The sequence below is a fragment of the Vulpes vulpes genome, chromosome 14 (assembly GCF_048418805.1).
Source record: "Vulpes vulpes isolate BD-2025 chromosome 14, VulVul3, whole genome shotgun sequence".
Taxonomy (NCBI): Eukaryota; Metazoa; Chordata; class Mammalia; order Carnivora; family Canidae; genus Vulpes; species Vulpes vulpes.
Genome location: NC_132793.1, coordinates 117,914,987 through 117,929,522, shown reverse-complemented (window position 1 = coordinate 117,929,522; position 14,536 = coordinate 117,914,987). Strand labels below are relative to the sequence as shown.

Below are 14,536 nucleotides of genomic sequence, written 5' to 3'. Positions count from 1 at the left end.
TGCCATCGATCTGTGTGTATGTGTGAGAGAGAGAGGAGAGAAAGCAGATTCTACATAATCCAAAAATTTGTATCACTTTTGTGCAGCTGTCAATAAAAGCTTTGAAGCAGGAGACAGTGGGAAGAAATTACAGCTGCTATGCAGGAGTTGTACACACTGCCCTGTCCTCCGGCATGGGCTTCACGACGGCCCTTGGGGCCCAGACCCCACTGCTGTGGGCAGTGACCTTTAAGGGACAGTGTGGGTCCAGAACAGCAGGGGTCAGGGGAGAGACCAGAGCAGGGTTTCTACCATGTCGATGCCACTGACTCTCTGGAAGCCAGAAAAACCTGTAACGCCCTCTCAGAATTGCACCTGATGTGCACAGGACACTATGTATACATAGGATTGCCCAGGAAACCAATTATTCTGAAATACTGTTATCAAAATATTGCAAAAACATAAATTTGTGATATGATGTATATATCACACTTGTGGTATTATATATATATTGCTTCTCTGTCTACATATATATATAATATGTAATATTTCTTTATTAACACATCAAACAACGGGACCTTAGAAATGTTGTGATTTCAAAGGAGGAAGGAGAATACACATTTCCCAAGATCCTGGCACCAGCTGCAGCATGATACAAAAACACCAGTGTGATCCGCACTGGTGACAGTCACAGGTAGTGCTGATACTGCTATATTTTACTGCCTCCGGTAAAAAAGGGAAGGGACTTGAACACAGCAAACCAGAAAAGATTGCTAAAGGAAATTAGAGAAGACCCAAGTAAGTGGAAAGGCATCCTGTGTTCACAGACTGCAAGACCTGATACTGTGAAGACAAGAATACTTCCAGACTGATCTGCAGATTCAGTGCAATCCCCATCAGAATCCCAAAAGCCTTTTCTGCAGAAGTGGAAATTGCAAGGGATCCCGAATAGCCAAAGCAATCTTGACAACAAAGAATAAGTCAAAGAACTCATCTTTCCCAATTTCAACACTTATTACAAAGCTACGATAATTAAAACAGTATGGTACTGCCATATGAATCACCATATAAATGGAATAGAACAGAGTCCAGAAATAAAACCTGATGTTCATGATCAACTGGTTTTTTAATCAAGTCGCCAAGACTATTCAATGGGCCAAGAAGTCTCTTCAACAAATGGTGTTGAGACAACTGGCTATCTGCGTGCAGAAGAAGCTTGACACTTTCCTCACACGGTACATGAAAATTAACTCAAGATGGAATAAAGACCTAAATATAAAAGCAAAAGCCATTAAATTCTTAGGACAAAACAAAGAGGTGAATCTTCATGACCTCAGACTTGGCAATGGTGTCTTAGGACACCAAACATACAAGCAGCAAAAGAAAAAATAAATTCTACCTCAAATTTTAAAAATTTTGTGCAAAGAACATGAGCAGACAACTGAAAAGGCACCCTACAGAATGGCAGCAAATATCTACAAATGATATATCAGACAAGGATGAAGTATCCAGAATACAACCAAACAACACAAAAACAACCCAATTAAAAATGGGAAAGGACTTGGATACATCTCTCTCCAAAGATACACAAACGGGCAACAGGGCATAGGGACAGATGCTCAACGTCAATAGCCATTAGGGAAATGCACGTCAAAACCACAATGAGACACCGCTTTGCACCCACTAGGATGGCCATCATTAAAGAGACAGAGAGTGACAAGTGGTGGTGGTGTGTGCAGATGCTGGAAGCCTCAGACATTGCTGGTGGGCATGGGTGAAGGTACAGCTGCTGCGGGAAACAGCAGCTCCTCGCTATATCTGACATAAAATGACCACATGAACCAGCAATTCCACTCCGGGGTACCTACCCAGAAGAACTGAAAACGGGTTCCAACAAAAAGTTGCACATGAATGTTCATGGTGGTGCTATTCACACTAGTCCAGAGGCAGAAAGAGCCCAAGTGTCCATGGATGGATGAAGGGATAAACAAAAGAGGGTCTAGCCATTCAACTGCGTACAACTCCGCCAGAGAAAGGAACAAGCACTGACCCGTGCTACAGCACAGATGACCCTTGGAAACACGCTCAGTGAAAGCAGCAGTCACCTGGGACATCCAGAGACAAAGTACCTCAGTGGTTGCCTGGGGTCGATGGGAAGAGGAAACAGGGAGCGACTGCTAATGGGTGAGGGGTCTCCTCCTGGGGCAATGAACTGCTCCAGAAAGCGGTGATGGGTGGACAACACCGCAAAACTACTAAATGGCACTGAGTTAAATGCTTTAAAATAAGGAAATTTATATAATGCATATTTGAGCACATTAAGGACAAATGGGTGAAGGGAGAGCGGACAGGTGAGGCACGGCAGGCACAGGCTTTGGCAGGGGCCCTGGCGAGATGGGGAGAGTCCAAGTGCCAGCAGTCCTGCCCCAGAGGCAAGAGGGACGTTTTCTGGAAAGAACAGCCAGGAATGGATGGATACCAAGTAGGACAGGGGCCTCGGGGTGAGCTACAGAAGGAGGTTACAAGGAGGGGGCTGTATCTCCTTGGTGCTTATTAGGACAGTCCTGGCTGATGGTTACTGCCCTGCATCCCCAATGCACAGTGTCCACTGTCCCTCTCCAGAGTGTCCCAGTCTGGGCCATAAATGACAAAGTCACTCAACTTACAAGGCCCTGGTCCACACACTAGTTCTCTACACACACACCCCATTTTATAGATGAGGGGCTCCAGCGGCATTTGAGTCTGCTTGGGGCCATCCACTCTTCCTGGCCCTGGGGCTTCTCCTCCTGCTGGGGGCCTCTGTGGGGGTTGGGGTGGGGTCACTGCCCAGCTGGGGTGGATCCAGGATGTCTGAAGCAGGGAAGGGCCATCCCATGGGTCCTGCGCAGCTGCTGGTGTGGAAGAGCTGCTGGTGTGGGCTCTGGGGTGTCAAGTGGATGTGGGTCTGAACTGTACTTCCACGCCCGGTTAGCTGGCTAACCTTAACCTCTCTGACCTTAATTCTCCACCTACAGAGTCAAGCCAGCAAGACCAGCCTTATAAGATTGTTACTAACCGAAAAGGAATAATGCTCACGAAGCTCAGAGCCTGAGCAGGCCCTGGGTCGATGGCAGCTAGGTTATTCCTCCTCCAACTCCCTCGGCAGTCCCCCCGTCAGGGGGAGGGGAAAGGAAATGTGTTTTCTGCTGAGTAATGCAGTAAAAAAAAAAAAAAAGAAAGAAAAAAATCTTGGAAAAACAGTATGAATTCTGACATCTTCCAGTGTGTGCAACACTAAATATTTTAGGTAACCCACAAAGTGAATGCACAGACACCCATCTCCAAGATGACTCAACCCTCTTATTATTGGATTCTGGATGAAGCCCCCACTCCACAGCTGGGCCAGCCAACCATGGGGCTGCCTGCAGGGTGCCCCGCCAATGGTGACAAGGGGGGTCTGCATTCCGCCCGCAATTCTCAGATCCCCAGCGCCACTGCCACCGCATGAAGACCGCCCCCGCTGCCGATGCCAAGGAAGTGGTGTTGCCGTTCATAAATATTTAAGGGACGCATCTTGAAACACACCGGGGGATTACTGGAGAGTGTGGAAAACAGACGGGCGCAGAGGAAGCTCAAGGTCATTAAGGATGTGAGAAAAAGATACAAGCCACCCACGGAATCACTTATGACAGGATGCAGAGGGACACCCCCGCTGCAGCAGCGACTGCCGACGCTGGGGGCCATTCAGACAAACTTGGTCTCTCCTTCAGGGACATCCTCCCTGTTCTGCGGGGGCCACGAAAGGCTTGTTCACGTGCCAAGCCCACCCCAGACCCTCTCAGGGCCCTGAGGGCAACCTGCTACCCGGTGGAGGGGGTGCAGTTTGCTCACCCAAACCCTTAAGTCACAAAGAGGAGGTGTGTGAATCTCAGAAACTTCAGCAGCTCTCCATCAGGGCAGCCACAAAGCACAAAGGGCTCGGGAGAGCCGGGCTGGAACCTTCTCTGAATCTGCCTAACTATGGCCCCTCCAGCTTCTGAGATAGGGGGAGAGCGTTCAGCAGCAGCCCCAGCCACACCCCGACACATGGCTCTGCACCGGTGAGTGGGAACATGCAACTGGCAAAATGTTTAGGTTTACTTAATTTGAGAAACATCTCAGCCTGTGTTTATTCTCAGCATAAATACACCTCCAATTAATTAAACGAGCACTCTTCCTCGTTGACACTAACCTCTTCAGAAGCCTAGGCTTTTGGCCGCTGCTGGGTGATTCATCCAGCAATCCCAGTGCAGCGGAGTCTTACAGAACCCTCTCCCCATCACTGGTTACCTAGCAACCAGCCTAGCAACCTCGGAGCCAAGAGATTCATCCCCGAGTGATAACCATAAAGTAACATCCAAAAAGACATCTCGTCTCAAGGATGCCATCCAAAGGTATATAAAGAGGAGGCGCAGAGCAGCCGGCTTCTTGCTCCTGAAGTGCACAAATTAGAGACAAAGAGGGACACGTTATTTACTTGTTGCTTCAACAGCCGAAAAGACGTGATTTTATCCTTGCAATTCACACATGGAAATGAAAAGGACAGAGGAACGGCAGGGCTGGGCGCCACGCAGAAGCGGCCCGGTCACTGGCAGGGTGAGGAAGAGGTTCTGTCCAGACCAAAGCTGTGACGGAGCCCCGAGCGTGGCGCCGGGTGGAGGCAGATCCTTTCTCCCCACCTCTTGTCACAGGTTCATCTCGATACCACCTTTCCCCACACGCTCCCCAACCCTCAGCCAGCTGCCGCCTCACAGGAGAAGCGTGCCCTATTGTGTGCTCCGTTCAAAGATGCCAGACACATAATTGGGCAATAAAAGGCTGGGAGAACATTCCAGAAGGGTGAACGCCCTTAGCATTTCCAAAAGGTGCCAGCCCTCGTGAGCCTGCCCTGCCCCTGGGCTAGAATGTGTCTCCATCCACAAAGGGCCACGTACTTAGTGTATGACCTGGAGGGCTCATCACAGTGCACATTCCCAAGGTCCCTCCATTAAAAATCAAACTTCAGGTGATTCCAATGCAGGTGGTCCCCGAGCACACTTAGAGCAACAGTGCCCTGGAGGCCACCTCTCACGCCCAGGCCCCACGGCAGGTGCATGGGGAACCAGGTAAATCTTCCCTGTTCAGAAGGGTGTTGGAGCAAAAACCTGATGTGCCCACAGAACACAGGGTGTTCAGCTGCATAACGCCTGCAGGCCTCCTGGTCAGGTTGGCCTGGCCACCCGGTTCAGGTCACACTCTGCTACTGACTGTGACCTTGGGGGTCGTCTGCCCAACCGGGTGGGAAATGGTGAGTTAACACCTGAAAAGGGCTTACATCCACATATGGCCTAGAGCGAGGGCTCCATAGGGAGCTGCCTTACTCAATAAGTGAGGGTCCCACAGGCCGACCCTGGAAATCTCACCAGGTCCCCACGCACTCTGGGCCGGCAGCATGGCTAGTCACCCGGTGACCTATGCCACCCCACTGGACCTCACCAGGACACCTGGTCACACCTGAAGAGAAGCACAGCCAAGAACAGCCCCTCAGAGGGGAGCCTGGACTCCGTAACATGGAAGGAAGACACCAGAATATGAGGCTCACACTGCAAAAGACTCAAGTGTGTGGCCTGCCACCTATCCCAAGGCTGCTGAGAAGGAGGGTGACTTGTGTTGCGTGTGGCTCGAGGGGCAGATGCAGGATCCCAGGAAGTGGTCATCAGGAGAGGTTTCAAATCAACAAAGGCAAAGGATTCTTAGAAGCACAAGGGGCACCTGGGTGGCTCAGTCGGTTGAGTGGCCGACTCTTGATTTTGGCTCAGGTCATGATCTCAGAGTGGTAAGATCGAGCCCCATGCTGGGCTCTGCATTCACTGCAGAGTCTGCTTGGGATTCTCTCTCTCCCTCTGCACTCACTCTCCTCTCTAAAATAAAATATTTTTTTTTAATGGAAAAAGCAGCACAAGAGGGCAACAGCACAATGGGCTGCCCGGAGCGGAGAGCTCCCCATGTAAACATGTGCTCCAGGGGCAGCCACATCGCCTTGAGTGTCCTAGCCAAGTGCAGGCTGCCCAGGGTCACACTCTCTGCCTCGGTTTCCCCTCCACTGTGAAACGGAGACAATGGGGCACACTTCCTGAGGTTTTTACCGAGATCAAGTGAGATGAGAAGCCTGACAAGCCTGACCCCGAATATGGCTCAAGGGAGCACTCCCTGTTTACATCCTGTTACTGCTCCTAACAAAGGACAGCGGGAACCCCAGGAGGGTGAGGGTAATCCCCGGAGGCTTCATGGCAGAGCTGGCACCACACTGAAGGAGCTGGAAGGTGTATGGCAGGCTGTGTGGTGAAAAGGCACTGGCCTCGGAGGAGGCACGGACTAGGCTGAAGGACCCCAGCCTTAGGGACTACCTGAGACTCCAAAGTCTCATCTGTAAAACCGGGAGCGCCTCCCCCTTCAGCGTGGTGGTGAACCCTAAAGAGGCCACAGATGCTAAGCTTGTGAACATGCCTGGACGGTTTCTGTGTAAGCCTGGAGAATGGGCGCACTGCAACGCAATGCCCTACTGAGCGCCTACTGTATGCATCACCTTCTTGGCCCTCCCCTGGGAGGTGGGAGCAGAGACATGGCAGGATGCTGCCACCAGAGCCCGGTCCACAGGGACAGGCTCAGATCTTCTGGGCACCTGGAGCCAGGTAACCACACAGGTGCTCAGCTGTGGCTGCCGAGCACCCTGGTGGCCAATATGCGTCACCCATGCCTGGAACAGGGGCCCTGGGGACCTGTATCAGGTGAGTGTGCGGGAGACACACAAATGAAGGACACCAGAGCTGGGAGAGGCTGTTGGTTGGGGACAGACTGTGGAGAGGGTTGCCTCTCTCTCTGTGATCTGTAAGGATGCCTTTTCTAAAGGGCCCATGAGGAATACCTGCCACAAAAATAGGTGTCCCTGGAGCCTAGAATATCAGGCCCTCAGAGAGAAGAACTCATACTGGGGCGGGGGGTGCTGGTACACCACAGCCTCAACAGATGAAGGATAGCTGTTCAAGTGCCTTGCTGCCAGGGCTGAGAAGGGTGAAGGTCAAATCAGGGATGAGAAACCCAGACACGCTCAGATATCCAGATGGTATCAGCCATCAGAATGACAGATTTGATGACCTTGAAATTGAGGTCACCTCTGCCTCAGCCAAGAGGTGATCACCAAAGCCTGGATGGTGCAGGTCGTTCGACTAGCTGCAGATGAGGACATGCTAAGCCGGCTAGTCAGAGCGGAAGAAAAGATGTTGACCCTGGGTCAATCCAACCCAGCCCCAGCCACGAACTCCGTGACACATATAAACCGCCAAGCCAGGAGCCACCCGAAGAGCATCTCAGCCCACACACCGTTCCTATAAACCCCCAGCAGGAACCACAGACACGGGGCTCTGCACCTCAACGCTGCCGCTGGAAAGTCAGTTCTGCTAGTAGGACCCAGCTCTCAGGGCAGATAAGTGACACAGGTGAACACCCCACAAACACAAAAGATTGTGACTCGGACGGGTCTGCTGGCCAGGCAGGCTCTACAAGCGATTCTCCAGCCCATGAGGCAGCGTGGAGCACGGGAAGGAGGGGTTCAAAGTCACATCATACCCTGGCTTCCCTGCTCACCCCGCGGAGCCACCTCAGCTCTGCAGGCTTCACATGCAGAACCAGTGCACAGGGTTTTCGTGAGACAGAACAGGAATTGCAGGGCATGTGGGTGTGCAAGCATCTGTGCACCCAGACACCAGCAGACTGCTCACACGGCCACTCTGCAAGGTCTGGACGACCCACTGGTGTCTCTGAAATCACCCCTTTGAATCTGGATGAGGGCCATGGTTTTAGTCTCTCATGTCTCTCAAAGAACAAGCTTCCAGAAGATCAACACTATAACTCGCTCCTCAACCAGTGCAGCTATTTCTATCCTCAGAGACCACAGGGACAGTTGGGGAAGGCTCCCCCCCCACGCCCTACCGCCGCCTGGCTGGAACCCTGCCCCTTCCAGCAGCTGTTCCTCCCTAGAAAACTGTCCAGAGCAAAGCATCCCCCTACACAAGTGAGTGTACAGCCCACACGGGCCAGCCGAGCCCCACACCTCCCCATCGTGCCAGGAGTGGTGAGGACGGAGGCGGAGCACAGGGCTCGGGAGCTGGGTCTCCTCCCCTGGCACCGCCATGGGTAGCCGTGACGGCTCTGCACCTCAACTTTCCCATCTGCACGATGGGTTATCCTGATGGTCCTGACCTGTGGGGAGGCTCGCTTAGCTCAGCGGGCAGGAGGCAGGGGCCCGGCCCCGGGTCTTGCAGGTCGTAAGTAGACCACCTTACCTTTGTGTTAGCCTGCTTCCCTCCTGGACCCGTGAGGTAGGGATCGCTGAGTTTGGGAAGCGATTTTTCATGTGTCTGTAACCATGGTCTAAAAAATAGTTTAGGAGTGGGTTTTCTCTGTTTCTACAACCAGGTGAGACTCTTAACCCTGGAGAACAAACTGGTAGCTGCTAGAGGGGAGGGGCGGAGGGTGGTGAAGTCTTGAATGGGGTGAAGAGCACACTTACCCCGACAAGCGCTGAGGTCAGGGACAGAATCGTTCAAATGCTACACTGTACACCAGAAACTAATGTAACACCGTATGTTAAATGTTAATCATGCCGCAATTAAAAAAAAAAAAAAAAACTTAAAAAGTTAAAAAAAAAAAACTCTCCACAAGGTTATACGTGGTCATGTTGGAAGATAAAGGAAATAAACAAGACATTTTAAAAGCCACAGGGTTGGCTCTTGGGCCAGATAAACGGTGTCTTATCCTGCTCCCATCACCCGAGGGGCCAGCCTGGCCTTCCCATCCTGGACATGAAAGCAACGCTGCCCCCCTCCAGGGTCACTCACCTTAAACCTCTCAGTGACCCCCTCCGTGATGCTGACGGTGAATTCAGCGATCTTGGGAGGACGTGCTTTGCCCTTCTTGCGGTCAGGCTCGTACTCGGTCTTTGTTTTCACAACCACCTTGTCCGGGAAACAGAGAAGCAGAGGCATCAGGGGTGCGGCCAGGTGCATGCACACACACCTGCCCAGAGAGGACGGCTGCGCGAACCCCCGTGGCCGAGGCACCATTTCGCCAGCACGCATTTCACAAAAAAGGATGAGGACAGCTGTCGTGTGGACATCTCCCTGCCAGGACTTTGAGAAACTGCACATGCGTAACCGTGACAGCAGCCCCCAGAGGAAAATGAGGTTAACTCGGGGCCAGAGAAGTGAAGCTCATCGGCCGGAGGCCACCCAGCTAATAGGCGGCAGGGCTAACTCTTCCCTGCGCCCCCCACCAGCTCCCGATGAACCCTGGCCCACCCTCCAGCCTCCCGCTTCAGAGGCTCACAGCCCATCTTCCCCACGCCTGTGGCCAGGGGCGGTTTACTCTTCTGTCTCCACGGCACGGGAGGCATCAAGGGGTCACACCTCTCTAGTCCCCACTCTCCACTGCAGTGCCAGGAGCCAGGAGCAGCTGCCGGACTGCAGAGGCCAGCGGCCACCACACTCCTCCTCCTCCTCCTGGAGAGAGAGGGTGGGACGCGGTGCAGGGGAGACAGCCGCTCTCCGTGACAGGGGCACCCAGAGCAGACCTAGCAGCACCCAGCAAGTCAGGATGGTGGGCCCCACGCTGGCCGTGGGAGGGGCTCTCAGACGGAGCTGTGACCCTGGAGCCAGCCGGAGGAGGTCAGAGTCAGGAGACAAAGCAGCCCATGCTGGCTGTCACCAAAAAGTGGTCCAAGGGCCACAAAACCCATAATCACACACCTGCCGTCTTCATTCCCTGATGTGTGTGCAGCTCTCCCGACCCTGAGGGGGGACATGCCTAGAGTGAGAGTCTGGGTACCGGCCGGGGTTCTGGAGCAGCCTCTGTGCATCACCCTGTTGTCCTCTAGTCCCTACTGTCCCCTACTAGCTATGTGACATGGAGCACACACCCTGCCACTCAGAACCTCAGACTCCTGGCTTGTGAAATGGGAGCAAGGCTGATCTCGCCCGGCTGCAGAGAGCAGACGGGAATCCACACGACGCTCGGCACCGTGGGAACCCGCTCAATATTCCAGCCGCCTGCGTTCGTCTGCATCTGCCACTAACACGCCAGGTGACCTTGGACAAGACCCTCAATTTCCACATCTGTAAATCGGAGGCAATAACGGTAAAGAAATTTAAGCACATGAACAAATGCCTGGCACGTTGCAAGCATTCAATAAACGTCAGGTGAGACTGGCCCTGACGCTGCTGCCAGCTCCGTGACCCCTGTCACTGCAGCACCTCAGCCCTCAGTGCACATTCTCAGGACAGACTCCACTTATGACCCTGACTGCGTGATCTGATCCCACAAGCCCCATCACCTGGGACAGGTGACATTGCCTCCCTGAACCCTGGCTGTGAGCAACACAGTGCTGTTGTTCGGGTTAAGTGAGGTCTTGTGTGAGAGAGAGGTCTTGTCCCAAGGAGGAGGGACCATGAAGCCCTGCCAGAAGCTTCTGTGTTTGTAAGGATTGTGGCCTTCAGCCGTGTGACCTTGGGCACATCCTGTGAACTCTCTGAGACTCCGTCTCCTCATCTGTGACCTCAGAAATCTTCTAGCCCAACCACTGGTTCCTGTGTCTGGAGCATCCCTGCCAGTTCCCTCCTTTGGTTTGAACACTCCCAGGGATGGGAGACTCATTACCTTTCAGACCTACCTAGGCTACTTCTCAGTGATCCGATTGGTTGGCCAGGATTTCACACCTGCCTGAAAGCCCCCTCCCTGGTATAAGCCAGACAATTCAGGAATGGAACAGACTGAGAGCAAAAGAGGAGGCTCAGGCTGAGCGGAGGGAGTCACCTGACAGAGGTGCTGCCTTGGGACACAGCGTTCCTGGCACAGGCCGCCACCACTCTGGGGCTGAGGTGGGAGGGGAAGGTGGGGGCAGTGGAGTGGGCTGAGCCGGCAGCAGGAAAAGGGGCTGCACAGGGGGAGGCAGCCCTGCCCCAGCCCTTCCCCCAGCCTCCCCCAGCCTCCTTTGGACCATCAGTGCCCCAGAGTGGCCCCACGTGGCCGGGTGCACAGGTGTGCTCCTCGGGGCCTCTTGCTGAACTGGAACACCTGCTGCCCCCGCCCCCCCTACCCAAAACGGAGACAATAGAGTTGGAGGGATGGGAACCACTCTAGAGGGCTGAGTAAATCAAAGGGTCCACATGGGAATAAAGGAATCTTCCAGAAGGAAAGGCCGCACCGCGGCGGGCGGAGATATTCCCCTATCCCCATCCGGTGGTCAGCCCTCGCCAGCATGCCGCCAGCACGCCCGGAATAAAAGACAAAGACCTGAGTCAGAACCTCCTCACCAGGGCTAAACGAGGCAATAAATGTGAATGCGCTTCGGGGAATAGAAGGAGCTCAGTCGTGGCCAGGGTGGTTTTTAAGCAGCAGCAAGGTGGTCAGAGCGGCCGCCGCGCTTATTATTTTAGGTTTGAGTTCTGCAATAGCATTTTCCAGACTTTCAATCATGGCATTTACCTTTGTAAACGCTAACTCTTGAAAATATCCTTAATGGGCAGAAACCACTTGATCGGATGCCGCACTCGAGAAAAGGGACTCTTTAAACCAGAAGAGAAAACCCCACTTTGGGGAAAGGATGCTGAATGGTTGGCCCCGGCTGCACGCACACCCAGCGCGCAGGGCGCCTACTTGAAGATTTCACAAAGGAACAAAGAGAGGAAGGAAGCCCGGGAAGAGCGGCCCTGCGGCACCCAGGCCCGGCACCCAGGCCCGGCCGGAGCGGCGGGGGCTGCCGATCGCCTCCAGCCCGCAGGGTGGGCAAGCCGGGCGGCCGCCCCGGGCCCGCCCCAGACCCTCAGCGCCTGCTGCCCGGGCAGGGGCCCCTCTCGGACGGGCTCCCCGGAAAATCCCAAGAAAATCGAGAAGCGACCGTCGCCGGCCGCGCTCCCCCGCCGGGACAGGGCTGTGGTCCGGGCCCCGCCCGCCCCAGCGCACGGCCGCCGCCGAGACTCGGGGTGCGCCCCGGCCGGGGTGCCGGGTGCGGGGTGCGGGGTGCCGGGTGCCGGGTGCCGGGTGGGGGCTCTCACCTTGTCCGGGGGCGGGAACTGCAGCTGATTGACGTCGAGGGGCGTCATCAGGGGGATGGTGTCGAAGCCATCCTCCAGCAGCGGCTGCTTGGTGCCCTTCTCCGCGAAATTGTTCCCCAACTTCACCATGGTTCCGGGAGCCGAGGCTGCCGCCTGCGGGGGGGGGGGGTCACCGCGGGCTCCGGGCTCCGGGCTCGGGGCGGGAGGGGTCGGGGGACGCGGCGGGGGCAGGGGAGGGGGGCGGAGGGGGCAGGGGAGGGGGGCGGAGGGGGTCCCAGCCGCTACCCCCGGGGACCCGCGGACCCGGGCTCAGGGGCGCCCCGCGGCGGCGGAGGGACCCGGCGGAGGGACCGGCGGAGGGACCGGCCCGGCCCCGAGGGCGCAGCGGGGCTCGGGGCGGCCGCGGCCCCCGCCCGGGGCTACTCACCCCGCCGGCTCGCAGGTCTGGCTCGGAGCGCGCAGCGAGGTCCGCGTCGGCCGCTCCCGCGCGCAGCAATGGCGGAGGCGGCGCCGCGCGGGGCCGGGCGGGGGAGCCGAGCGATTGGGCCCGCGGCCGCTCCCCCTCCCGCTCGCCGCCTCCCTTCCCGCCGCCCCCGGGGCCGCCCGTGCGCTGAGTGCGCGCCTGTGGCGGCGGCCGCGGCAGCTCCGCCCTGACGCAGCGCGCGGGGCCGCACAAAGGGGCGCCCCCGGGGACCCGCGCCCGCCCGGACTGCGGGGGGCGCGCCGGGGCGCGGGGCTGGGGGGCGGGGATGGAGCGATCCCGGGGGTGGGGGCGGGGGGGGCGGTGATGGAGAGACCCCCGGGGTGGGGGCAGGGGGGCGGGGATGGAGCGACCCCCGGGGTGGGGGCGGGGGGGGCGGGGATGGAGAGACCCCCGGGGTGGGGGCGGGGGGGAAGGGATGGAGCGACCCCCGGGGTGGGGGCGGGGGGGGCTCGGGGGAGGCCAGGGATGGAGCGAACCCCGGGGTGGGGGAGGCGGGGACCCGGGGGGCGGGGGAGGGGGCGGGGGGGTGAGGGATGGAGCGACCCCCGGGGTGGGGGCGGGGTGCGGGATGGAGCGACCCCCGGGGTGGGGGCGGGGGGGGCGGGGATGGAGAGACCCCCGGGGTGGGGGCGGGGGGGGAGGGATGGAGCGACCCCCGGGGTGGGGGCGGGGGGGGGCAGGGATGGAGCGACCCCCGGGGTGGGGGCGGCGGGGACCCGGGAGGCGGGGGAGGGGGCGGGGGGGTGAGGGATGGAGCGACCCCCGGGGTGGGGGAGGCGGGGACCCGGGGGGCGGGGGGGTGAGGGATGGAGCGACCCCGGGGTGGGGGCGGGGGGTGAGGGATGGAGCGACCCCCAGGGTGGGGGAGGCGGGGACCCGGGGGGCGGGGGAGGAGGCGGGGGGGGGGGTGAGGGATGGAGCGACCCCCAGGGTGGGGCCCCCGCGTGAGCGCGGCCCTGCGGGAAGGGGGCGCGGACGGGAGCGCAGCGGGAGGCTCCGGGGCGTGGGGGCCCCCGGGGCAGCCGCAGGGGAAGAGGGGAGGGGGGAGGGGTCGGGGCGGAGGGAGCTCCGGGCGCGCTGCGCGGCGCTGGAGGGAGGGGGCAGCGGCCCCTTTCTGCTCCCCCGAGGAAGCAGGGTCCCCTCCCTGCAGCCGCTGCCTGGAGCGTCCGGGTCGCAGAGGAGCGGCCCCGGTTAGGGCGTCACTTTGCGGACGCGGGGCCAGCCCTGGCTGCGGGACCCCCAGATGAGGAAAGCGGGGCGCGGGGGCCAGGCAGGAGCTGGAGGCGGCGGCGGCCGGGGAATTGGGCCTTTGCAGGCACCTGTCTGTCTCGGCCGTGCCGGGCCCAGAGTAGGTGTCCCCAAAGTCCCACTTCCACACCCCAGCCTTTTCCCTCAGCCGCCTGCCTCTCCTGCTCCAGGATCGCAGGGAATGCACTGAGCCAGCCTCGCAGCCCAGGCCAGGAACCTGGCCCTGGGCACCCTGAATCCCAAGTCCCCAGGAGGGCCCCACCCCTTCCATACAAGAGGCCATTGGATTCCCACCCGCGCCCTAGCTCCGCAGCAGGGCTGCTGACAGTACCCCTGGCAGCCTGGGGGAGGCAGGTGCCCAGGTCCTGGCCCCCCTCCGGCCAGGTGCTGGCTGCGGGCATCTTCCTGGCAAAGGCCTTTATACCAGAGCACTGATGCGGTGCCACTGCGTGTCTGTGTGTGGGGTTTCTTGTGTGGAACCCCAACCCCTTGTGTGGAGCTTCCCTGCTGACGCTTGGATACTTCCTGCAGCAGGTGAGGAACAGTAGTTAGAATCCGCTCAGGTGCCAGCCTAGGTCAGTACCTGGTCTGAGCTCACCAGGCAGGAGAAACCATGTGTGCTTCGGGGAGGAAGTGGCTTTGTCCCCATCTCAGGTGCCAGCATTTTACAGACCCCAACACAGGCCACACGCACACTGTGCTTGGAATTCCAGGGAGCTGC

The 14,536-nt window shown here is 57.9% G+C and overlaps 1 protein-coding gene across 1 annotated transcript in view; it reads right to left on the bottom strand.

Moving 5' to 3' along the window:
* NSG1 (neuronal vesicle trafficking associated 1) overlaps nt 1–12,690 on the bottom strand; it is a 28,977-nt gene extending 16,287 nt beyond the window's left edge. Inside the window, exons 1-3 of the mRNA XM_072737791.1 lie at nt 12,511–12,690; nt 12,084–12,236; nt 8,874–8,990 (exon numbers count right to left, since the gene is read on the bottom strand). Coding sequence (XP_072593892.1) covers nt 8,874–8,990; nt 12,084–12,212 — 246 coding nt within the window. The 5' untranslated portion in view covers nt 12,213–12,236; nt 12,511–12,690. The remainder of the gene's footprint in view (nt 1–8,873; nt 8,991–12,083; nt 12,237–12,510) is intronic.
* Nucleotides 12,691–14,536: the final 1,846 nt, after the last annotated feature.